Source organism: Canis lupus, chromosome 22 (genome assembly GCF_048164855.1).
Source record: "Canis lupus baileyi chromosome 22, mCanLup2.hap1, whole genome shotgun sequence".
Taxonomy (NCBI): domain Eukaryota; kingdom Metazoa; phylum Chordata; class Mammalia; order Carnivora; family Canidae; genus Canis; species Canis lupus.
Genome location: NC_132859.1, coordinates 46806726 through 46833775, shown reverse-complemented (window position 1 = coordinate 46833775; position 27050 = coordinate 46806726). Strand labels below are relative to the sequence as shown.

The window sequence follows — 27050 nt, the reverse complement described above, 5'->3', positions numbered from 1 at the left end:
TGAGACATTCTAAACTAGCTTAACAGTTTGTCACAGAGTATTACGTTTGTTTTTTTCCAGACTCTCTGAAAACTGCAAATGGAAAGGAATTCAAAAGAATTTAGTTAAAAAAAAAAAAAAAAACTTAAAAAGTAAGCACGGTAGTGCCGAATTTCCTCAAAGGCTCTCTCTTGATAAGACTGAACCAAATATAGTCCTAAGCATCCCATCTCCTTCCTTATTGGAGATTCTTACCTCTCACTTCCCCAAAATGCACTTGCCTATAAGAAACACAACTCTTGGCTCTTATGAAACTTTGGAAATAGTGACTAAGGTGCATTAATCTTTGGAGACATGTTTTTATGGGCTTTCGTTAGAGATTTCCGAATGCTGGAAAAATTGTCCAGAAATGAAATCTGAGGTGATGGTGGATTTCATATTATTAAATTTATATGAATTTAATATTATATATCACTGTGGGCTCTTCCACTTATTTTTGCTCCTTATAGCAACACTATTAGGGCCTGAAAATTCAGATTCTGTCAAAACCCTCCCGTGACCAAATGGGAACTTCATGTCATATTTATTTTTGTTTGCCTTTTAGGCATTGTATTAGCTTTTATAAAAAATAGTCTAGCAGCTGAAATTTTCCTTATTTTATCCGAGAAGTCAAGACAACAGCAAAATGATTTATCTGAGCCCAGGGGAGTGCAAATTGATTAAGATATCATTATTTTTGTTTGGTCTTGTTTGCCTTCCTCTTTTTATTTTAATTGAAATACTCTAAATTCTTCTCATGGATACAGACAGCATTGAGAGCACTTTCTTTAAAAGGACCAAAAATAAATACCTTATAGATTTTGTCCTAAGAGTATTTTTTTTTCCTAGCTTCATTTTCTGACCGTGCCACTCATGTCGTAAGGCATGGACCAGCTATCTTTCTCTAGCCATCACTATGTTTCATACACAAGCTTTATTTTACTTGGGCTCTGAGAAATGTGTGGCTTTTCTTCAGCATTTTATTTGTGCTTCTATTTCTAATGGAGATTGAAAAGGGGGAATGATGTGACTATCATGGCTTATATTTTTAAATGTTGATTGATGGCTTATAATGTACTGCACACAATATATGTTAACTCTGCAGAATGACAGACTCTGGGAGAAGTCATGCCCCAGTTGTCCCCTACTCCTAATACCAGGCAGAGGAGGACAGCCTTTAGAGACTTAATCTGCTTCTCATGCCATTTGACAAGGTACCAGGAGGAAATTTTTTAAGAGATCATCTGTATGTAGTGCCCGTTCTGGACCTAAGTCTAGTTTCTCCATACAGTTGGTACAGAGAAATAAGATGCAATCGGTGCTTTGTTCCTGCTGGTTTCAAGCTCAGTGACCAAGACTAGCTGTGTAGGAAAGAATTAGAACTCGCACACCTCTCTTTTGACTGGCTCAGGGGTGGCGGGAGCAGGCGGCCGACAGAAAATACCCAGACACACATGGTAGCCAGTGGGTGTGTTACTTTTTAGGGAATAAAGAAGCAGACCTTTGAGCTTATATGCAAATGCCTTCATTAGGTACCATCGGCACTTACAAAATGTGGGAACTGAATCCCAGAGAACCCTGGCAGACGTATACAGTAACAGTATATGGATTGTATTGCTTCCCTAATATTTGTATATTCACAGTATTTGAAAACTGCCTTCATTTTCCTGTGTGGGAAAAACTCTTGCTACCTGTATTACTTGATCTCAGACCCATAGCTGATGGTTCAGTCTGTCCTTCAGTTAAAGGAGTTTTGCTTTTCTAATGTTATATTCTTTACCTATCAGTGTATTACTGTGACTTGAATCATTCTTTTATTGTTGTTGGATATAAACTTATCCTGTACCAATGTATTTATTAACACTTGTATTTTATTATTGAGCATATCAATAAAAATATTAAAAAATAACAGATTGTTTTTTACCAACTCTATAGCACTTTTGTGTGTTCTTTCAACACCAGAATATATATTTACGTATAGAAAAGATAGGTATTTTTCTGAGAATAGTATTTGTCCACACGTGGCGTGAGTTTGTCCTTTTTTTTTTTTTTTTGGTGGAAGATGTCTTTTAGCCTCTGCTCTTGTAGTTATGCTTCCAGGCCTCTTTGATTGTAGACTCAAACTGACAGAGGCTGGGGGATGCAATAGGTTTTGAAGAAGCAATGAGACCAACCACTCTGATGGCCTGGTGCCCTCAGTTTCCCCTCCTGTTCAATTATTGAGTTGATTCTTCCCCAACCCCCAACTGTGTTTTCTGAACCAGAAATGTTCCAGCTGTTTCCTTAGCAAGCAGAAGCAAATCAAAACCTTAAAATCAGCCTGAACCTTTGCAGACTAAGACATTTCTGTCCCAAATCACATGACAAAAGAATCTATAATCAAGTTACACTCAGTTTTACATATTTTGTGTCTGTCCATCCCCAGGATAAACACGTAGATGTCAGGAAATCTAGCTAAGATAAATATTTATCATGAGAAGGAAATATTTATTTCCTCCTCTCTATCATATGTCTTTCCAGCTGTGGTGCCTTTTTATTCCAGCTAGGAGTTCACAATGGAGCCCCAACTAAAACACAAACTTGGTTTTGGTGGTCTTGTTTTATGCTTGTTAGATTAGCCAGGTTTATCAAGAACCCGAAGGATCCCAAGATGGCCGTAATTTGAGGAGGTACAAGCATTGCTTTAGTCACGTGTACAGGAGCATTAGTTTAGTTAGAAACACTATTAGTCATTGGGAATATTTTTCTTTCACATCATAAATTTTAATGTTACTGGTAGAAAAAAGCTTTCCCATCAAATGATCTCTTACATAAGAGAAAGCAGGTTTAATGTTGGTTAATTTGTCATAGTTTTAATCATAGGATAGGCTTTTTATAAAACTTTTTAAAAGCTATGATTTGGCTCATTCTTCTTCAAAACAGTGAACATGTTATCAGCCCAATGGCTGATATGTGGATTAAAACAAAGCGATCTGTTTCCAGTGTAAAATAAATAAATATAAAAGTGGATCCAGTCCCAATACTGTAAATGGTCAATAGTGTACAAAGCATCAGTTCAAGAGATTTTACATTTTGGAAAGAACTGACTGATACAAAAATTAAAATATTATTTATATTTAATTGATGGGAAATATATTTCTGCTTTCTACCTTTTCTAAAAGGCAATGCTGATTCTAACCGTATATTACGATGACTTACTAATGGCGTTTGTAAACGAGGTGTGATAATCATCCATACCTGGGATTCCTGCACCTAGCTTGGTTTTTGTAAATAGTAGAAATCATTGTTGATGTAGCTCTAAAACAGACTTTTTACTGTAAATTGGCTATTAAGGCCTTTATGTCTGTTCTATCTGTAATTATGATTCGTAATATCTGTCTATGTTTGTGCAGATTTCTCCTTATAAGGAATTATAAAAAAGAACTCAAAAGGCTTTTTTTTCCTTTTTTTGAGACATGGCAGTGGCTGTGACGTAAGCTGACTGATAAGGAAATGTTTCCTAAGTGTTTAAAAATAAACCTGTAGAGGAAATAAGAGGTATGATCCAGGGGAAAGTAACTTGCTTAAAGTTAATATTCATGAGGCTAAGTTTTAGTACTAGATGTTTCTCATGACCTCCCATTGACTTCTGAAGTTTAATTCACCCTAAAGGGAAATTATTTTTCTGACAGGTTTAATTTTTTTTACCATTTAAGAAAAAAAAATCTGCTCCTGGCTTTCATTTTCCTGTATTTAATAACCTCTATGCAAAATGGAACCAGACAGAGAGTCTTAAATCTGGCCCTAAATTATTATATTTTTTCCCCAACAGGAATCAATTCATTTACAGCTTTCCAGTTTTCCCAGCCTGCAAGAGGATGATAAATCTAGGAAAGATGACTCAGAAAGAGAAAAAGAAAAGGATAAAAACAAAGATAAAACCTCTGAAAAACCCAAGATCAGAATGTTATCAAAAGGTGAATGTGAACATGTTTCCTTAACTTACTGAATTTGGACAGATAAATAGTCACAGAGTACATCCTCGATTTACACACATATTCACCTGCCACCAGACTCTGCATATACTTCTATATGTGTATGCGTGTGTGTGTGTGTGTGTGTAAAAGATGTGAACTCTATTTCCTTTCTGTTAATGGTGTCATTATTTGTGTATCAAGAAAGGTTATTTTTAGGCTCACTTATTTCTTTGGATTTTCATTTGGGTCTTCTGTTTTCAATGATAAGTTTGTACAAAAGACTGAGTATAAATCTGCTCTTAACTCAGGTTCATTAGTCTGATTAACCTGAGCTGATGTACAGTAATGGTATTCAGTTTTATATCTTAACTTCCATGTTTATCTTAAAAAACAGATAATGAATTAGCAATTCACAGCCAACAAGTGATGTTGTCCCCAAAGCATAGACGTAAATAAGTCAATGTCCTGGGTGGGAATATGTGATTGACGTTGTATCTGCCACAAATGGATTTGGTCTCTGCAACCCACATAACCCACCACATCATGTCTCACCTAAAAAAAATATACATTTCTACTTCAATAAAATTTTTTCCAAGAAAATAAAAAAGCTATACCTTCTCAAACCCCAAAGCCATAGTCCAGACTTTTCAGATTGTTGCCATACATACAGTGGTACAAAAATCAAACCCAAAAAAATAAAATGAAACAAAGGTTAAAACAAAACTAAGTTATGTTAAAATGAAGAATACCATAATAAATAGCTTTGCAGTAGACTTTTTTTTTTTTAATAACAGAGAAAGAACAAGGCATCTGATCAGCTGAGGAATGATGTCTGCTTGTATTATGCTCTGTAAACATGTATCTGCTTATAATGATTACTTCTGCTACTGAATATCTAAAACCCAAGGTGTGACAGGAGTAAAGAAGTGCAGGTTCCTAAAATGGCTTTAGAAATTAAGCTTTAGCCAGCATCAGAAGATTTGAAAGGCTTGGAAATATTCAGTGCCCTCCTATTGTACTGATGAATATTTAGACGGTCTTATCACAGAACTTTCACTTTTTGCCCTCTCTGTTTTAAGAGAAAAAGGGTTTCCCAGAATCTCAAGCTGTTGAGAGCTCTCTCTGTGGGTTGGTACTACCTGTCACGTGTAGCTCATGGCCTTGCTGATTGACAGCAGGGAATGAACACGTGACATTTCACCCCACCCACCTCCTACCCTACTGTGCCCACAGCCCCTCCTGTGACGGCTGGATCTTTCCACACTCAGGATCTACTGGGTTCCTCCATCTCAAATCTGGTTTTCATTCTAGTGTTATACTGCTGATTTGCTAGTTTTGAAACCTGTACCTTCACGCCAATAGCTTTATCTAAAATATACCCAGCAAGAGGGAAACCTTTCCACCCCTCTTCCTTATCAGCATTCCTGACAAATCCATCCTGCTATTTGTTTCAGATTGCAGCCAAGAATACACGGATTCTACTGGCATAGACTTACATGAGTTTCTGATTAACACATTAAAGAATAATTCCAGGTAAATTATTAAATGAACCTCTTATTTTTAGAAGAGTCCAGTAGAATACTGCAAAGTCATTTGTCCAACACTTCCAAGTACAAAGTTGTAAAATGCAGGCACCTTTTCTAATGTCTTAAACTGTCTCTTATATTTTCTATTTTCTGCTAATAGTTTGCATGTTTATTGTTTACAGATAGTCTTAATTCGTGGGTAGTTACTCAAAGAATAAATTATAGTTCACAAGTTTTGCTTTTCTGGTCACAAAGAGATACTGATTAAGGAAAAAAAGAGAATTAGAATCAATGTTAAAGAAACCAATTATGCCCTACTGACTTATTGGGCTTTGCTTTGCTCTAGTTTCCTATTAATTTAAAATATACAACGTATCTGATGTGTCTTATGGGCTTAATCCCTTACATGTCTTAATTAACATTAAAACTACAGAAGTTTCAATATTACAAAATGCTTAACAAACAAGATGAGAAATAATCTTAAGTAGGATGAAATCACATGTATATGGACTGCATATTCCAGAGAAGAGCTAGATTAAAGATTTATAGTCACATGGGTTCAACCAATCTTTTTCAGACATGCAAATGAACTTTTTAGGTCTTTGAGAATGGCAAGTACATCAAACCTTTTCATTTTGACATTTGTTTTTGCAGGGACAGGATGATACTCTTGAAAATGGAGCAGGAAATTATTGATTTCATTGGTGACAACAAGTATGTTTTATTGCAGTGCTGATTAATTTATATGATGTGTCTTAGTTTGGTATTTGGATTTAATTATTCATTCTGGAAAGATTTAGGGATAGATAAAACATTATTTAATATGTTTGCCAATTTGTTAAATGGAGATGCTATTAGGATTAGAAGCTATATATTGATGGGAATTGTTGCTTGGACCATGTGTGTGCCTGCTTGTTAAATTCCTGACAAAATGACTATAAACAGGGGGCTGCTGATTAGCATAGAGTAGCTGTGACAAGAAGCAACCCTTTTCATTTTTATTATAGTTTTTTAATGGGCTCCAGCTGGCTGCAGTCAGTTATGCCTGGTCATAATTGTGCTGCTTTCAGTGTAAACCGTGTAATGACACATCTCCAGATAGGCATCTGCAGTCACATACTATGTCATATCATTTGTCCCGTGCCTGGCTCTGTTGATAAGGTATCATGAACTAAAATAGAATACTTTCCAACAGACATTAAGTTCTCTTTGCTAAGAGAAATGTGCAACTATGAAACAAAGATGCTTATTGTAGCTTAATCGATAAATCCATAGTAAGTGGAAAATTGTCTGGAAATGAGGACATGAAGTGATGCCAGAGATGAACTAAGCTTAGTGGTTTGGATGAAATAGGAATGGTTTTACATGTGTACCTATAGAATGCCCTACAGGCCCAAAACGCAAGTGCTGATTCCACTGTTTCTTATATTCCTTTTCAGTAATCATTATAAAAAGTTCCCTCAGATGTCATCCTATCAGAGGATGCTTGTTCATCGAGTGGCAGCTTACTTTGGGTTGGATCACAATGTGGATCAAACAGGGAAATCTGTTATCATCAACAAGACCAGCAACACAAGAATGTAAGCCCATTGCTGTATTTATTTAGCATTTTCTTTTTCTCTTATGGATTCATTTATAAGAGCATGTTATAAAATTCAAAATACATGGCATTTAAAATGTGCAGTGTTATTTATCTCTTGCACTTATCAGCGGTATGTGGCATTTATCTGTAAAAGATTATCTGAGGACCAGGAAAGTTTATAAAATTTAGACAGTAAAGTGGGTTTATTCTTGGATCTTTTACACAGCTCCTGAAACATAATTTTCTTTCTTTCATCAATACTCCATGTGATTACAGAGAAAAGCGTAGAACATTTTATGTCAAAGTATAACTCAAGTAAAAAAACAGGCATTTTAAAACAGCAAGGACATATACAGGATAATTGTCCTTTTCTTTCTTTTTCTGGTCCATAGACATCTGTCTTACTGTGGTTTCTAGATTAACAAAGAGCTTTGCCCCCCAGAGACAGAAATCCTGTGCCTAAAGTCACCATTCTTTTACTTAATAGCTGTGTGACTTGAAATAAGTCAGTTCAAATCTGCCATCTCGTTTTTTTTTTTTTTTTCACCTGTAAAAGGAGAATTTTGAGCTGAATAGCTCAGTTCTAGCTCTAAAAGGAAGATGTTTATTTGCTTTTCCTCCTTAAAATAATCATTTGCTTCTATCTTAATATCTCTTCACGGTCCCATTGAGTCCCCAAAAGTGTAGGATGAGTAGTCATTTGCTTTGGAAATTTGCACTTGGATCTCTTAAAAGCATGTGTGTTTTGAGCACAGTGCAAGCCCCTTTTATAGCAGATACGTGTTAACTTGAAAAATGGTCCCTATGCAAAGCATTCGCTTAAAACACTTGTGCCTTGTAATTTCTTTTTTCACAGTGTGCTTAGTAAATTGTGTAAATTGCATGGTTTTTAGGAATGCTGTGTTAGTGAAGGGAGCTTTTGTGTCAAGCAGAGCAGAGTGTTTTAGACACTCCATTTTCTGCTCCCCAGAGGCTGGACAAGTAGGGCTAGAGATGAGGCTCTTTCTCTACTCAAGGTTCAGTCTGTGTTCCGCAGAACAAGAGTGAAGGTCACAGTGGAGAGAACACAAACAGAGATCTGGGACGGAGCTGGGCTATTATCTCAGGGACACCAAGCACTTCGCTTCTCTTGGCTTCCAACTACTTATTTATCTGCAGGAGAGTTTAAAGTGGATGATATTTAAGGGTCCTCGAAGCTTCAGAATTATTGGGTCCTATGGTTGCGTTCTACTGTGCTGGCAAAATACATTTTTAAATTTATCAGTGTTCCACTTTATCTGATTGTTAGCACATGTACCTCCCATTTTCAATTGTCATAAGAATGAAAGTCACTGTCCTTTCATCCTTTATATGTCCCCTCTCCATCAAGCATCCCTCATTGTTGCTGTTGTGGATTTTCATTCTCTATCCTGGTTTCACTTATGACTTTCACATACCATAAGTGCAGGGACACACTGATTGTGAAATAGGCCAGCAGTGGACAATCTTTTTTTTCCATTTGTTTTTCTCTTCTTTTTCTATTTAGGCCATAACAGACATGGAAAAGCTCAATGATCAAGTATATTGTTTGATACAGGTTCAGCTAGTAGAGATAGTGCATTTATTTTTAATTCATGTCACTTTTGCAATCCCATGGTTACAATATTAGCACACGTGTTTGAGACCTGTTTCTGGGTAGAGTGGTTTTTGAGAAAATTAAGCCCCATGTGAAGACTTTCCGTGAGCTTTGAGTGATGGTTCTAAACTTGCTATGCCAGTACGGTAGCCCCTAACTACATATAGCTATGTATGTTTTGTTTTAAATCAATTAAATTTAAATAAAATTTAAGCTTCAAAATTCAGTTCCTTGGTCAGGCTAGCCACATTTCAAGTGCTCCTATGAGACAGAACATATATAGCATATTGCCATTGTTTCAGAAAGTTCTGTTGAGTAGCTCTTGTCTGAACCTGTGTTATTCTTGCAAGTTTCCAACTATGACTGGAGGATATAATTTATCCCTTAAAACTTTTATTTTCTGGCTAATGGGTATCATATTATCATGTTATTGGACTTCTTCACTTCTGGGAGAACACTAGGCTGTTTGTGTGTGTGTGTGTGTTTTCTAATGGCCAATTTGAAATAGACGCCTCATGTCTATGCCTTCAGGGGGAGCTAAGAGAGTACATGCCTAGAACACTTCAGGTATAGTTGCTGTGATGCAAGGCCTGGACTGGCTCTTCCTCGTGCCTGTTCTTGTACACACCTTCTAGTCCCGCTTGAGTCAGGCCTTGCCTAAACAGAAAGACAAATGACTGTACATCATGGACTGTTAAGGTATTTCCTGAAGGGTCGAGCTTACTAATGTTCAATCCAGAGCTGTCAAGTCGTGCTGTTCTCTTCTGGCCATCTTACTGAGGATCCTCTATTTGAGTGGCTGTTGTTTGGGGGTGAGGGGGAGGGAGTGCTGATATCTTTCAGGACAAGAGAAGTGGATGAGTTAAATGTCATTTTTCAGATAGTAATAAGTCACATCCCCAGAATATGAATCACTGTTGGCAGCTTTAGCAGAGGAGAAATGTTGTTCTGTAGAAAGATGTATGTTTAAAAGTATTTTAAAAGTTTGTTACCATGTTCTTTTGGATTTGAAGTTTAAACTGGAATATTCCTTTCAGAACATTTTAAGTCTTGGGTGTCTTTATTTGCTTTGGTTCTCTGAAACTTTCGAGAGTCGCACTCTCAGGGCAATTGGCACGTGTTGGTTGTGGGGACCACAGTAACAGATGGATTATAATAGATGCCTTATTGGATGGAGATGTTTTTTCCATTTATATGAAGGAGGGAAGCAGAGGTGGAAATTCCTCAGATGACTCCTCATGGGTTTTGTGTTTGGGGAATACCCTTTCAGGGTGGGGGGCGGTCTGATGCTACTTTAGTGCAAATACATGAAAGTGCATTTTTTAAATGGCACCATAGCTTGGGAGAAATGCAGAAAAATGCAGATGGAGAACACAAAAGCGAACTAAAGGACTGACAGAGAGAAAGCATGTTTTAATATAATTTTTAACTTTTCTTCCTCAATGACACTGATCCTCTGACATCGATACCTATCAGCAACAAAATGGCTGGCGTTTATTTCCTGGAATCCTTGTTTCCTAGGTTATAAATAGTTCAAGTGATTATACAATGTAACTTGAGAATATTAAGTTTTCTCAGAGATAGAATAGTTTCATATGAAGTTCAAAACATTTACTCATGACAATGTACTGTGAGGATTACATACGTGTGTATATGTAGTTTACTCACATCTAGTATTTCTAAGATCCTGAGGTAAAACATATCTGTCCTTTATGATGGAAAAAAAATTTGTCCAAGGACTGACTTTTCAGTTACATGTGATATAAGAGCATTACCTACTAATTATTCATTGCACTGGATAATCTTATTGCATATATATTATTTCATTTCATCCTGAAAACATATTTACAACCTAAGTAATTAGAGTCTTATTTTACAGAAGCAGAAAATGAGGCACGCACTCAAGTTCAAATCTGGACTCACAGAGAGGCAATGATTAGCATGGCTGGGATCCAAGTTAGTTTGTTAAATATCAAGAACAATTTTCTTAAATAATCTGTCTTAGAGCAAAAACACCCAGAACATCTTGAGCAAAATCCTCAACAAGATTCCCCAGATTGGTTGGGAATTCTGCCTCTTTAAGTCTTTTGCTGTCTGATAAGAAATAATGAATGGGCCTGCGGGGAAGGGGAGATATTTTGGAAGATGAACCCAGTAGTATCAGTAAATAACATATACTTCCCACAATTTGATAGTTCTTGCTACATCCTCTGTGTTTATCACTATTACAAGGTATGATATTTGGTAGGGGGATGATATCAATTCAATTTCAACCTTGCTTTACTCCAATCATTTCCCTCCTTAAAAATGAAAAAGCTACACTTATCAATAATGTCAGTGTAGGAGGTAAACCTGCCTGTTGTATTATTACAAAATTACCGCAACAATCAACCCAATTGTCCAAATCCAGGGTTTCATGCCAGAGCCACAAGAGCATGGGATGAGGCTGACAGATGCAGTAGTCCAGAGAGAGTAGGAAATGAGAGCCATGCTCATGTGGGAGACATTCCAGGAAAGTGCCTTCCTTTGAGCAAACCTGGGTACTTTAGAGAATTGACAAGGAAGTCACCCGACCCTCGACCCTCATAGCACAGTGGCCTTGGTGGTTCTCTGAGCTAGCCAGGTTAAGAGTAGGTGAGTATATGTAACCTGAAGCCTCCCAGCACACTGATTGGTCCACAGATTGGGTCTGAATAGCTGAGGGAGCCTCTCATTAGAATTTACTGCCTTTTGTTGAAATGAAGAATGGTGGTTTTGAGCTGAGACTCACCCTGTCATATTCTGTCCCTTTCGTTTATCCCTCTTTCCCCCCATATGTTGCCAGAAATAAGTTTCACTTTCTAGCACTTAATTTTTTTTTTTTTCCTGTTGGGATTCTTTGTTAACTGTCAGTGGTAGCATCAAATGAGCCCCTTGGGAATTCAGGTAGGAATGTTAGGGCCTCTGTTATTTTAGTACTACACATGATATTTAAAACGTACTTACTCTCTATACTGTTGTTTTTGTTTGTTTTTAGTATTGAGGTTAAAAATATGAACAAAGATTTTATTGAAAAATATTTAAGTGCTATAAATATATGAGTCTATTTTTATATGAGAAACTTTACCCTTTGCTTTGTTTGCCTTTCTGATCTATACTTTGTCATTTGCTTATTCTTTTAAGTGTTTAGCCCAAAGCATCCCATTGTTCTCTTATTAGATGATTTTCCTCACCTCTGTCTGCCTTCCTCCATCTTAGAGAAAGGACATAAGCTCAGATTCTATCATTTGGAGGCTTGAAACTATCTCCTTGCATTAGTGTTTTCCAAAGGGCCAAGATCAGTCATAGGCAAAGAGAGTCCCATGAGTATCTGAATGTTTTTGCATATGTCAGAGTAACTGTTTAACTAGTCCCAGATAATTGTCATGTTAAAAGGTTGTCATCTCTTGAATTTTTTTCTTTTGACTTGGCACCCGCCCACTGTCATTGCCTCAAATCCCCTACTTCCAGAGTGCAGAGCAAAGAAGGAAATGGCGCCTCCACTGGAGGAGAGAGGTCCCTGCTCCAGAAACCATGAAATATGAGTAGTGACCCAAAGGCAGAGATAGGCCTACATCTTAAGTGAGCACAAGGCCTGAATTCCGGAGACACGTGGACCTGTCCCATCACCTGCAGTGATGACCATAGTTTGCTTGTTCATTTTTTTCAGAAACGATAATTACCTGGGCTAGCTATTTGGTAAATCACAAGAGCCATGAACTTGTTCAAGTTACAAATAAAGCTTCTCTTTGGTGAAGCAGCTGAGCCCAGTTGACTTTGTTAAGAATCCCTGAAGTGCAGAATATATCTGACTAAAGAGGGAGGACTGTGGAACCTTCCACCTGCCCAGCAGCAGACACAGAGAGGAGATGTCAGAACAGCAACAGATGTCTGTTCTGCTCACTTTCCTGAAGAGGCTATTTCAGATGGGAATCCTTGATTTTTGATCCTTAGCATTTCATTCCCTGCAGGTGATCCAGGGCTTATACCAAAACAAACTAAGTAAAACCCCAAGTTTTCCCTCCCCTACATGTGTTTTTTTGTTTTTTGTTTTTTTTTTTTTTTTTTGGTCGGGCATGTGAATGGCACTGTCAGTAACCAAGTAGCATCCGGATACTGCTGCTTAAAAATCCTCGGAAGATCAGACCTCAATTTAATCAAGTGGCTCTTGTAAATCTGTGAGTGGTTGGTTGGCATCTTGTTATTTTAAATTTTGATAAATTTACTCTGCACTTTTTATGGGACTAGCCCTGAAAAGCATCTGACTTGAAGCCAAAGATCAGAAACCTAAGAATCACACTGATCTCAGGAAAGCGATGAAGCTTTATTTACTGAACTGATAACCTAGTCCTTTAATCAATACCGAAGCTCAAAGTAAGACCAATTTGTTAACATCATATCATTTCTCTCAACTATTATATTTTCTCACATTATTATTCTCAAATACCTCAGAGAATGAATCCTGTAGATAGGTAAGTCTCATATCGTGAGGAGAGAAAATAAGTTTATTGCGTTCCTTTCCCCACTTAAAATTATTTATGAGGCTTGGAATGTTGCATGAATGATTTACCCCTTGATTTTGGAAATGAAATATGCATGCTCCTTCTACAACAGAATCTTTAATATAACTTTTTTGTTAAGAGAGCTTTTCCACAGAGTGATGATGTTAAATAAATAAATAAATATTTATTTAGTTCACAACATTCGAGGCAGATGAAGCTAGACCATTTTACAGGAGCAAAAACTGAGATTTGTGTTTTGATCTTACTTACTCAATCCATAGAAGATCTAAGACTGAAATCTGCTGTTCCTGCCTCAGCCATGACCCTTCTCCTAAGTTCAGGGAAACAAGAACTAATGTGAATAGAAGCAATACTCTGAAATGATGAAAACATAAGAAGAAAACCAAACGCTATCCCTTGGTTTCCTTATAAAATCCTAATTTGCATTTCATTATTTTTTAAAGTTTTTATTTATTTATTCATAAGAGATACAGAGAGAGAGGCAGAGACACAGGCAGAGGGAGAAGCAGGCTCTCCTCCAGCAGGGAGCCCATTGCGGGACTCGATCCCAGGAACCCAGGATCATGACCTGAGCCAGAAGCGGATGCTTAACCACTGAGCCACCCAGGTGCCCCACATTTCATTATGTTTAAAGTTGAACAGAAAACTCAGTGAAACAACAGTAATACTAAAATGGATGTTAAAACTGTGGTGCCAACAAAACTCCAGAACCACAGAACACACTTGATAGAAAACTGTCCTCGCATATGTAGAAGTAAAACAAAACCCAATTCCATGTTCCTAGACTGTGCCAAGTGAAAAGTGTTTCTCCGATGTTCAGCGTCATGCTTTGAACAAAAGAAATATAGGCTATATAATATGCCCATCTTCTGTTTGTAGTTTATTTAAGGAACCAAGATAATTTTGATCAGGCTTGTGTGTGTTTGCATGCCTGCATGCTTGTGTGTGTGCATAAATATATGATCTGTGTCATACAGTTTGGGAAAGTTGGAGAGGTGTTCACTGTACATATATATATACAAACAATATTATCCCAAATGTGCAAGAGTTTTATCTTCCACCTGCAGCTTTGCTTGCTGTAGGCCACAGAATTATACCCAGTTCCAGAGCTCTCCCTTTCTTGCTTCTGGATCTACCTTTAGGGTTGACAGTCCCATCAGCACTTGTGTCCTGGGGAAAGTTTTTAGGCATACTCACAGATCTGAGTCTGGCTATATATAATGAATAGCTGGTCTTCTTGATGTAGTTCTTGTGTCCTGTTGATGTTAAGATTTCTGATAGTCAAGAGGTCATTAACATATTATCATGACTTTGGGAAAGATAGAATTGGCCATACAGTAGAAAGAGAAGTTGTGGTTTACTGGTCGAAGGTGTTTGGTTTCCAATGAATCTCATATTTAAATGCTAGATTATCAGTACCAATCTTCAAACAATAAATTAGTATCTACCTCGAGAAGTGGATGCGCTTCTGATACATTTTACCCCACAGCTGTCCTCCTTTCACCCTCCTAGCCTTCCTAGATTCCACACTATTCCCAGAGGAGCACAGCCCTTGCTTCCCACTCACCTGCCCTTTAAACCAGGAAAACGAAAAAACAGCATTTCTTCACACATACAAAAAATATTTAGTCGTTCTCTATCAGTTAAAGCACACTGATCACTCTGTACCTTCTCAGCAAGTAAAATACTATATTTGCATATAAGCTTAAATGGAATGTTTTTATACACAGCATTGTAATGTGTAAGCAAAAAGCTTTTCATGCCAAGAAACAATAATCACATTCAGCAGTTTCCAAAGAAAACATTACTTTTAGACAATTGTTACTGCTTCATTTGGAATTCATGACTCAAACCATTATTTGAATATCATAGTACAGATTGGATTTATCCTAATTAAAATTAACACTAATGTAAATGCTGGTTCAATATTCATTGGGGATATGGTACCTTTAGATTTTGACTACTCTGAAAGATACGGACAATGGTAGTGATGGTTTATAACATTTAAGGAGTGCTGTACTAGTGCCTGGCATTGGGCTTGACACTTGCATTATCTTATATCTCATTGATCCTCTCAAATACTTTAAGATAAGAATTATTACCTCCCATTTTTATAACAAAACAACACCTCTGTCTTAAGGAAATCAAGTAAATTGCAAAAAGAACACATTTAGTAAGATGCAGAGCTGAAAAGGCCCAACAATGCATGTTTTGCAAAGATAAACTTTTGTTAGGCCCACTTATCAGCATTTACATGTGAGTTGTTTAAAACTTAGTTTAATTATTAAAAGTACTGCTATGTTAAGTCAGGTATGGTAGTTCACATCCATTTTATATAAAAATATTGGATTATTCAAAGGCATTGTGTTTCAAGCTCCGTTGAAGGGAATGGAGCTTTGGCCATTGCATATATTAATGCCACTACCTTTTACTGTTCACGTAATAGTGAAATGTAAGGATGGAGGAGAACTTAAAGACAGAAAAGTTCAGTGACAATCTGGCCCTTGAAAAAAATTTTCTCATTTGTGGAAATTCTCAATTTATAGATAAACTTCCAGAAACATGCTTGTTTTGTTAGGTTAAGCATACCCATCTGATGTGTGTGCCACTTTGGTATTGTTGGTGATACCATGCTCGGTATTGTTCAGAAACAGCCAAATTCATAAATATACAGATATGTATCTGTATATTTAGAAGGTTATATGTATATAACCGTCTAGGTCTTAATGCATAAGATTCCTTTCTCTTTTTCAAATTTCATAATTTCTCCCTTTTTTTCTCATCCCTCTTATTTTTTTCTGTATCTTATCTTTTTTCTGTATCATTACTATTTGGATTCTCTCTTTAAAGAGGAAAAAAAAGTCTTGAGATTGAACGCTATCGGTTATTATCATTAGAGTGTCATTAGTAAGTGCATGTCTCTACATATTGATCAACAAGGACATAGCAATAAAAGTGTTTTTGACAAAAATGAAACAACTAAATATTCATTTTAGGTAATAGAATAGTATAGGACATGAAAGAAAATATTCAAAGGATAAGAATATTTTATTTGTCCACAACCCAGTGATTATATACCAACCACTTGTAGGTTGTTGAATTGGTCTCCTATCTTTTTAAACCAATAGCATTTATTATTTGTTGTTATAAAATGCTATTTATTATAATAATCACAAATATATAAAAGGTTAGAAGTAAAAGTTGCCCATTACCTCACATCCAGAGACAACTACTATCATTATTCTTAATAGATATTATACTTGCAGCATAAATGTGATTATAGTATATTCTTTCAGACATCATTTTACTGTTAGTCATTTAGCCTTAGATATCATTTTATATAGCCGCATTTTACATATGGAGATATTTTCAGCTACTACTTAATCAGGCCCCTGGGGATTTCCACTGCTTTGCTGTCTTGAAAAATGAAACTGTGTATGCATGTGTTATCGTTTTCTTTGGCTTCGTTCTTAGAAATGGAATCACTTTGTCAGGGCCGACTGATACTCTCAAGTCTCTTAATGCACCCAGCCTGCTTTTCAGGGTGCTGGCGCCAATAAGAGGAGATGCCTTATGTACCATTGTTGTCTTGGAGTATTCTGCTTAATTTTATCATTGCTGATAGACAGCCTTATGTTAAAGGAGGGCTCAGGTCAGGTCCCATGTTAGCTTGCATGTCTCTGTTTATATGTACAGTACAATTGAGACAGAGAAGAATAAAATAAATTTGTCAAAGATAAAATTGAGAATGGGAGTTTGAAAGATGCTAATAAAGGAAACTAAATACTTAGCACTGTATATATGGATTTTGTAAGATGTAGTCTCATTTAAAAGAGAACAAAAAGGTATAAAATGACAAAATGGTAGTGGAAGCTGCAAAATACTTGAAGAATGTAGGACTTTATTTCTTAAACAAAAGACATCAGCTATAAATATTTTAATTGAAGACTTATAAAAGTACTAAAGGAGCAGTTCTAGACTCCTCTAATATGTTCATCTACTAAAATATTTTTGATAGATGTCTTACACCATCAAAATATTTTATCCTGTTGTGCACAGAAACCTTTCTTTGTTAAGATACTTATGCATATTGATGACTGTCTTTCAGTTATTCGGTATGAAATTCAAAGGCTCCCGTTTGAGCCTGTCCATATTCAGTAGAATTGAATTCTTCATCTGTGTGTATATGAGGGAGACAGGGAATTAGGTTTAACTATTTGGAAGAAAAGTAATAAATTTGGTCTCAAGAACTTGGTAGTGAAAATATTTCCAGATGAAAAAGATTTTAAAAATAATAATGAGTGTTCATTTATTTTAAGCCTCAAAGGGAAGAAACCCTAAAATTGAAACAGACTGATTAGAAGACAAGAGTTTGAATGTCTTGCTCAGGGTCTCTCACTCAGCCACATTGCCTCTCTGTTCATGAGCTGTGTCTAATAAGGAACAGTGAAGACTTCATTCTGATTTTTCAGAGGTTTGATTGGAGATACGAAGACACTACTAGAAACGCGAGTACTGTTCACCACACATGAACAATGAGTTTCACAGTAAATACCTACTACAAACTGTGCCTTAAGAAAAAGAAACTACCTTTCATCAAGAAGAAATATTAGGTCCTTTTCCTCTGCTTTTTGATGATGATATAGAGAAAGCTAGAAATAATACACCATGGACTAAAGTCCATCAAAAAAAAAAAACTATTAGGCATGTGTTACACATGACTATGAGATATGTATGTAGTCAACTCTAGTTATCATTATTTTAATAAATACCATGACATTTTGCAGCGTGGAGAAGTTTGTCTTAGAGTTACATCCTCATATTGATACACTGAGAGTTATTCATTCCCATTTTAAATAAAGGTCCATAATATATTACTTCAGTTCCATTCATTTTATGGCTAAGAAATAATATTGCTATGATGTTAAATTTGTGGTAAAAAGGATTTTTTAAAAACTCTAATATAATGGTGCATTACCAGTAATTTGTAGTTCAATCACATGCAATACTCAGTTGTATACTTTAGTTTGCTTGAGTTTAAACTGCAAATTGCCCTTTAGCTCTAGAATAATAGTTAATTCTTGATAAAAATTAACCTGGAACAATCTTCATAAGTTTTTTTTTCCTTTTAACAAACTTCAAATGGTTATTTTCAAAATATTTTTGGAATGTCATGAACAAATTAATAATTTGGACTATTAGCTTCTAAAATCTAAAAAAAAATTTAAACAAGGTATTTTTTGAAAAGCTATTGTGGAGAATGCACTTTGCATAGTATGTATCAGAACAAGAAATGCTTTTGCTCCAAATCATGTTCACAGTATTGATTAGAACAAACTCCTTATTCTTTTCTAATATGCTATATGTATTTTCCTAAATATGTCCTGCTATGAAACACAAATAAACCAGCACTATGAAGAAATGCAAATGAAATTTCAAAAATAATGTTTGAACACCTCTTGTAGTTATGATACTTTAAACTGAGAAGTTCTAAAACTAAAAAAGGAAAAAACCCACAGATTCTTATTTCCACCTCTTTTCCCAAAATACCCTCAAATTATAAAAACTTTTATAAAGTAACATGATTCTTTTGTATCAGTTTGAACCAAAACATAAATTTGATTTTTAAAGATTTTCCTTGTGTTCTAAATTTGAATTTATGATCCTACTAACCAAACTCTCTAGTTCTGTTTTATAATTTAAAAATTTATGACTGCATATCTTATTCAGTGACTCTTTGGATCTGTCCCTGAAATAAAGTGATTCATATGCATCTCTATTAAATTTTCATCCATTCATACAATGATTAATTTATTTATTCAACCAAATGCTTCCCATATTCTGGGCACTGTTCTAGGCACTAAGAATTTAGTATTTAAAAAACAAGGTTTCTACCAACATGAACCTCACATTCTTGCCCTGGTTAGTATGCTGAAATCTCAAAGTGGTTTTCTTCTTAAAGAAGAGTTTAGTCTAAAGCACATTCATCTTATGCTCATGAGTCAAAAAGTTCACATTTCGAGATGATTTTCTATCTAAAGGAACAGTTACAGACGATTAGCAACAAATACAAGAAATAGATCTGTAAACTTAGCAGCAAGCAAAGCATTTTTATCTACTAGAATTCGCCAGACTATGGAGTTTAAGTGCATTTAGGAGAGACTTACTTAGCATTGATGCCATCAGCATTTGTATTTAAGCTGACATCCCAATTTTACTTGCCGCCTCAAAAACAAGGTAACAGCTAAGTATTGGCTGAAAATATCAGGAAGCTTTAAAAAACTTCCTGGAGATTGTCATCATTTACAGTGGTCTCCCAGTACTCAAGGAACATTAGAAGACCTTCCAGGGGAGTAGAAAGTGTTCTGTGACCATGCTGCACGTGAAGCATGTTTCACTTCTCCGCTGTGAATGGCCTTTTCACGGTAAAGTGCAAGTTTACTTTTTTCCCTCAGTTGTTCTGACTTTAAAATGTCATATTTGCACCTCCAGATTGTTGTGTCATCTTTTACATTTTAATTTTTGTGGAAAGCATTTCCATCGATCTTTCGGGTGATACCATGCAGGGGTTTTGTCCTTCAGTGCGAGGTTGGAGGGCCTCCAGCCCACTGTGTGCTGTGTAAGCAGAGATGCTGAATCACATCACTGCAGGGATGTGAATGGGCTGTTTGATACCTGTGGCTTGCCAGGAGAATCTAGAAACTTGCGAGTCAGAAGGATCATGAGGGATGGTTTCTTTACCTGTAAAAGAAGCATAAAACATTTGTTTCTGCTACATCAGAGTTTTATTGTAAGGATTGAGTAAGATGACAATACCATTTTTCAAAAATTATACAGAGTTCTGGAAGCTATAGCTGGTATTATTCCAATTTCCACCAATATCGTGTAATTTGTGTACGTGTATCTAAGAAAAGGTTGCATCTCATCAAGAATTCAACTATATACACTAAACAACTCCTTTGTTTTCAACATGCCATTTGCTTGTTTTGGAGTTAGAAGGAAACTATGAGATTCCCTTAATTACTGGTCACCCATATTAAACAACAGACACTATGAAGTGGCTTTCCAATAACAGAATGCATAATGAACCCAGTAGGGATAGAAAACCCACTGGACTTCAGAAGTAATACATCAGACATGACAGAGATGCTTTAATGAGAATCATCAATCACAACTTCTTCTAAACCTGGGACACACATTCTAGCACTTCCGCTGGGGGTGAACCCATGCCCAAGCCATTCATTGAGTTCTGTGCCATGCAGTGACGAGTGTGGGAAATTAACACTAATGTGGAGCCCTTTCCAGTAATAATACAGAATGATTAAGAGAACCTAAAAAAAAATCAATTGACTAATCAATAGTGTGTAACAGCTTGGAGCGTTTTACCCATGCTAATCAGCCATTAAGTTATTTAAACTAAATATGTCCAGTTTGCCCAATTACTGAACTGATTTACAAGACATGGTCAAGGATGTCAGAGTCTACTGGAGCCAGATGCCAGAGCATTTGTCTTTGACAAAGATGGAAAGAATTTATAGGTGATCCTCTCTCACCATGGATTCTGATGGCTCTCGAAAGGGAGGATATGACAGGAGTTGTCGTAGTCTGCAGACACTGGTGAATTAATATGGTCTGCCCAAGTTCTAAACATGTGTATCTGTTTGACATTGTGGCTGGGAACTTGATTGAATTCAGGAGCGATGGAGGTCGAAGCAATGAAAGAAAACATCTATATGCTATATGTGTTCAGGCCTTTAAAGTGTTTTTTTAACTTCAGCCATGGTGAGAAGCAAGCATTCAGCAAACAAGACAATGGATTCAAAACAACAAAAGGTATTCTAACAAGACCTGTAAAGTGACATATTATTAACCTACCTGTATAATGCCAGCAATTCTAGCATCGAAACCACGTGTAACTTCTTTTTCTTTCTTTCTTTTTTTTCTTTTTTTCTTTAAGTTGAATGCCTCTATGGGGGAAGAACAGCACTAATAAAATAACTTTAAATGGGGGGAAAACTTTTTTATTGATATGTTTTACTTTGCTGGCAGACCAGAGCAAAGGTTTTGTGAACATTTAAAAGATGAAAAAGGTGAAGAATCCCAGAAGCGGTTTATCTTGAAGCGAGATAACTCTAGTATTGATAAAGAAGACAATCAGGTTGGTTCTCAAGTTTGAGAGTGGCTGACATTGTTGTTTTTGAAGGTGGGCTGACTTATGTTCTTGTCGTTCTGTGGTCCCCTTCTCCCTCCCCCAACTCCCCCTGCCTCTGAGACAACTGTCCTCTTTCCAACCTCTTTGCCCCCTGGCCTCCCCCTTTGGCATTCAGTGGGTAGCCAAGAAAACCTGTCCTGGTTGCTTCAGCAATGGCTCTGTGTTGGGCTGCATGGGTGGTGCTTGGCGCAGTTCCCGCTGCATGTGTTGGGCGGGTTGGGATGCCAGCGGCCGGAGCTGTCGGGAAAAGCTTTGTCATCGCATTTCCAGATGTCTGTGTAACTATGGCAGCCCTTCCACCCCTACAGCACAAATTGAGCTGGATTCTCAGTACGGACCGATGACCAACCGGTGTAGCTGTAAACAACAAACCTTGTTATGGTGAGGACAGGTGGATTTTGCAACTATCCTAAAATAAGTCTTCACAGAAAAGAATCGAGTTCATGTTTTCGTCTCCCCTCCCCCTCCCATGTTCTACTGTCCATGTAAACTGTGTGCTTGTTTTGCATGAACCGTAGCAGAACTTTCTCCTTCTGTGTATTCTGCTTGTGACGGAACATTCCATTGTGCTAGGGAGCCTTATTCATGGTCCCTTGGCAAGGGCAGAGAGACTTTGCTAAACCTCTTCTCCAGGTTGGGGCTGGGGGTAGTGTGGGACCCAGGGTGATGAGGAGGAAAGCTGAGTGAATGGCGAAGGGAAACAAAGGTCAAACAATAATTAGAACAGTAGAGAGTTACATAATGCCTTTACAATGACACTTTGTGTCTCTGACAATCCAAATAGATCTTTTGAAAATAGACTCTGCTTTAGAATTCTTAAAGGTAAGACCATATGCATCTCACTCAAGTTATTTTAATTACTCTCAGTGAGTCACTGGGAGCCAGTACATGCGTCTCTGACGCACTTTTTTTTTTTTTTAAACCTTTCATCATTGGTATCTCATTTCTCCCTACCCCCCCCACCCCACCACCATCCAGCTACAGGTAGCTCCTGTTGACTCTGAGCCATGTGCCTGTGTCGTGTACTTAGTGGGCGTTTGTTGAATGGTTGGATGAACCTGGTTAACACAGGGCAGCTTGTGAGGAATGGCAAGAAGACGATGCGGAGGGTGGGGGGATGCAGGCAGTGGTGCAGATGCAAGGCAGTCCTCATGCTGGGTTCTTTGGATTGTTACTTTAAGGTTCCTTGATACCTTGATACTGACCCTGAACAATAAACAGGCTTTTCAAATTTAGTTTCTGCTTTCTACACCAAACACAGAGTACAAGGTCAGTCAGTCACTGAGTAAAGAAGAAACACAAATTGGGACATGGAGACATTATGTCCAGTTTCCTTTCTGCCCATTTATTTCTCTGTTCCCTTGTTCTGTGTCTCGAGTACCCAAGCTTTTAGAGCCATTTCTTCCCTGGACCGCCTTGAACTAGCCAGCTACTTCCTCAACGATATGCCTTCATCTGAGGACCCCAAAGCACACAGGTTAGCAAAGGAGACAGAGTCCATCACTGTGACCCACGTCATAGCTGAACTGGCTGAACACCTGAGGCACATCCAGGTGCCTTCATTCTGGAAACAGCTGTCCTACCTGCATCCAGTAGGGAAGCAAACAGGAGCAGCAGACACCTGCCACTGTGTGTCATGCACACACAACACACACACCAGCACAGCCGCCTTAGGGACCAGAGGGAATGAGACTCTTCATGCTCCATTTATTTAAGTGAACATTTATTATTCTCAGCTGACAGTTGCTTAACTGCAGATTTCCAACAGCTCAACTTGGATAACCGTACTGATTTCTTTTTTCTGTTCAGCAAAACAGAATGCATCCATTTAGAGATGACAGACGAAGTAAATCAATTGAAGAGAGAGAAGAGGAATATCAGAGAGTGAGGGAGAGAATATTTGCACATGATGTGAGTAGTTGTTTTAATTGCCTCTTTAGTGTGGTCCTTCCCCAGACAGCGAGCTGGCAGGACTCAGGAAGCTGGAGCCAGGGACAAATCGAACTGCAGCATACCTGAGGTGTTTCTGGAAGAGGACCTGGTTCAGGGAAGTGATGGAAAAGTAGCCAAGGGTTGTGTGTGTTCCCAGGATATGACCTAAGAGGGAACAGAGGTGTGATTTTGGTCAGTAAGATGGACCCTAAGTCCACAGCGAGGTTGCCAGATTGGAAAAAAAAAATGCCTTCACATCTATGTTAGCCTGCAGACAGCCAACTGTTGTCTTTTCTGGCTTTAATATTGTGCAGAGGAAAGACCTATAAAAAAGAACGAGATTCTATTAATCACATACATAAACACAGAATTTTCTGTATTCTTAGAAGCGCAGGCATTTTATTATATCAAAGTGAAATGATAATACTCATCATCCTCCTCAGTTTCACATCAAATTAGGTCTGTGAACAGTTTATCAAGGGAATAATCATAAAATGATTTCTTTTGTTCAAATCCCAGCAAAGAAAATGTGGTGGGGATTTTTCTATCCTTTTACCCACTGTGGCCAAAATCAAATGCAATTAAATAAAAATGAAAAAGTGATTTAAGGGCAGCCCAGGTGGCTCAGCGGTTTAGCGCCGCCTTCAGCCCAGGGCCTGATCCTGGAGACCAGGGATCGAGTCCCATGGGCCTGCTTCTCCCTCTGCATGTGTCTCTGCCTCTCTCTCTCTGTGTCTCTCATGAATAAATAAATAAAATCTTAAAAAAAAAGAAAAAGAAAAAGAAAAAGTGATTTTAAAAACAGTTGGATTTAAATGCAAGAAAGTGAAAAGGGCAAGCTTTTCCATTCTGTGAAATCACGTGTTAGCCTCCTAAGATGTCATGGGCTCTTCCCTTTGCAAAAGTAGAGATGGGAGCTCCTTCGTGTAGATCTTCCATGGCTTTGCTGGGTTAGGGGGGCCATCCTACTTCCTGTTGTGATTTGCTCTGTAGGCCATTACCAAGCCAGACTGGAGACCTAGGCTCCACCTAGGTCTGTCTTAGCATGGAGGAGGCCTTCTGACCTTGGAGGTTCAGGCCCAAGCCAGTTTCTCTGGTCCTCCAGCTCATGCTGGATCCTTCAGTATAAAGCTCCAGAGGAAATTTAAATTCCACCAGCAGTGCATTCTTTCATGTTTATACAGGTTTCTGTTATCTCTTCTAGATTCTTGCTGTCTTTCTTGGATACAATAAAATAGAACTTTCATGATTGAATAATGTGGCTCAGAGCTCTGGAGTTAGCAGAGTATGAAAGAGGTAGCTGTAGAAGGATAGTGTCCATGTGCAATTCTAGAAGATTTTGCATATGTGTGGGCTATTTAGACTTTTCTTATGATCAGAGTTATTGATGGTGCAAAGCATAGCTTGACACATGGTAGGCCTTTCATTGTGTTTCCTCGATAAAGGGATGAAGTAAGGAGAGGCTCCGTTATAGTAGTCATGATAGTGTAGGGATGCCTGCAGTGGACTTGGACTGGGAGGTGGCATGTGCCATCTGATGAGCTTCATGAAGGGAGAGTTTTCTGAAGGCTAGTTTACTTTTTATGCTTTTTCTTTCTTTCTCTCTACCCATCCTCCCTTCCCCTTGTCTTACACACATGCATGCACATACATGTGCACACACATGAAGACACAAAATTTCCCTCTGACTTTCATTCTAGCAAGTCATAAAATTTATGAATGAGTTGTGTTGAAAAGCAAATATTAATCACCCAGATAATATACAAATAGTATGTTGTTTTTTTCTTTTTCAAAGTAGTGCCACACTGCTGAACACTCAAGGGCTAGGTGGCAGAAGTATCCCTGATGCCCACCTGTGAGGAGGATGATTCCTGTGCTGCTGCCCTTCATGTGGACATCCCCACATCCATAGGGAGGTCGTCACAGGCAGGAGGGGTCAGTATGACTCCCTGTCCACATTGCATTTCCCTACAGCCCTATGAAGGAGATTAACACAAGGAACCTGGGTCCCAGGTTAAAGATTAGAGGCAAGTGCTGAGGTTTCAAGCCTCTATAGCTAACTGCTGAATTAACATTTTTTTGAAAAGTTAAAGCAGGCTGAGGGGCCCCTGGGGGAATAGCTGGTTGAGTGTTGACTCTTGATCTCAGCTCAGGTCTTGACCTTAGGGTCATGAGTCTGAGTCCGTAATTGGGTTCCACTCTGCATATGGTGCCTACTTTAAAAAAAGAAGAAAAGAAAAGAAAAGAAAAGAAAAAAGAAAAGAAAAGAAAAGAAAGAAAAGAAAAGAAAAGAAAAGAAAAGAAAAGAAAAGAAAAGAAAAGAAGAGAAAAGAAAAGAGAGTAAAAGCAGGCTGCTAAAGTGTGGGAAAGCTCAAAAGCCAAGATGCTGACATAGCCTTTCCAATCTGTGGTATCATCGGCAACCTCTGAAATGCTGTGGCTTCTTCCCCCTCCAGGAGTAGAGTAGAGGTGTGAGCTCCTGTGAAAGGCTTCCTGGAAGCCAGCACCAGCACTGCTGGGGTTAATAATCCAAGTAGGGCACCTGCCTGTTTCTGGCACTCCTTTTCCACTTGATCTCCTGGGGCCAGGGTTTTTTAATTGGCATCCTTTAGCCGGAGTATACTCATAGAAAGGCTTCAAAGATTAAAGTCCTCAACATCATCTGCAAAATATTACATCTATGACTGTAGGTACATTTTTCTAAGGAAATGATCTTTATTGTTTATTGTAGTTTTACAAATTGTCATCACCCTTAAAAGGCTAAGAGCCACTATCTTAGAAGGAAAAAAGTTGCCCAGCACCTTTCTCCTTAGCCCTGTAGCTCTGTAGAAACAATGCAGTCATAAGGCTGGTGTTCCCCGTGTTAAAGCTATTAACTGCTGCATAACAAATTGTCCCAATGTTTGACAGCTTAAAACAAACAAACAAAATGCTTTTACCTCAGTTTCTGTGGGTCAGGAATCTGAGGGTGGCTTAGCTGGCCAGTTCTGGGTCGCTGTCTTTTATGAGGTTAGAGTCAAGCTGTCAGCTGGGGCTGCAGTCATCTGAAGGCTTGATGGAATGGTTGTCTGCTTCCAAACTCATCTACATGGTTATTGGCAGGCCTCAGGTCCTCACTGGCTATACAGAGATCTCAATTCTCACTGTGTGGGCCTCTCCATAGGCTATTGAGTGTCTTTATGACATGGCAACTAGCTTCCCCAAAGCAAGTGATCTAAGAGAGAAAGAAAGAGAGCCCAAAGCTACAGGCTCTTATAACCTAATCCTGGAGTTGACATATCTTCTCTTCTGCTGTATTTGGTTGGAGGCACAGACCAAACTTGGTACGATGTGGGAGGTACTACAAAATGTTGTGAATACCAACAGGCAGGGATCACTGGGGGCCACCATGTGTTAACAGTTTATCACTGGATCTTTTATTAATGTAAATGCAGGGACATAACATAGCAGTATGAACTTCCTTCAATACATATAATAACAAATCTTCTTTACCACTCAAGTAAAGACAGAAGAACACTTTGGAGAGCCTTCATCTATGCAATTCCAAATTCCCTAATGACCATTGCTACTTCCCAGATTGTTGAGGTACACAAGATAATAACTCAAGTAGAGTAAGTCAATTATAAATGCAAAGAATCCAGCATAAGGAAACTAAGTTATAGGTGTCT

At 37.8% G+C, this 27050-nt stretch overlaps 1 protein-coding gene and 1 long non-coding RNA gene across 30 annotated transcripts in view; one reads left to right on the top strand and one right to left on the bottom strand.

The window, feature by feature from the left end:
* The window catches only part of ARPP21 (cAMP regulated phosphoprotein 21), a 154838-nt gene that overhangs the window by 46589 nt on the left and 81199 nt on the right, over window positions 1–27050 (top strand). For 20 of the 28 annotated variants that reach the window (XM_072793456.1, XM_072793457.1, XM_072793459.1 and 17 more), the window contains exons 6-11: window positions 3830–3974; window positions 5429–5507; window positions 6155–6214; window positions 6940–7080; window positions 21288–21396; window positions 23260–23361. In XM_072793456.1, the coding sequence (XP_072649557.1) occupies window positions 3830–3974; window positions 5429–5507; window positions 6155–6214; window positions 6940–7080; window positions 21288–21396; window positions 23260–23361 (636 nt within the window). Of the gene's footprint in view, window positions 1–60; window positions 1946–3829; window positions 3975–5428; window positions 5508–6154; window positions 6215–6939; window positions 7081–21287; window positions 21397–21758; window positions 21810–23259; window positions 23362–27050 lie in introns of those variants that run through there. The other 8 variants (XM_072793470.1, XM_072793468.1, XM_072793476.1 and 5 more) reach the window with 3 other exon arrangements.
* On the bottom strand, window positions 19710–22032 carry LOC140614286 (uncharacterized). Of its 2 annotated transcripts, XR_012015176.1 has the most exons (3): window positions 21823–21995; window positions 21114–21687; window positions 19710–19979 (listed from the first exon to the last, which is right to left on the bottom strand). It is a non-coding gene; the product is annotated as an uncharacterized lncRNA (long non-coding RNA). The 2 variants fall into 2 exon arrangements; XR_012015175.1 differs by having other exon boundaries at window positions 21114–22032.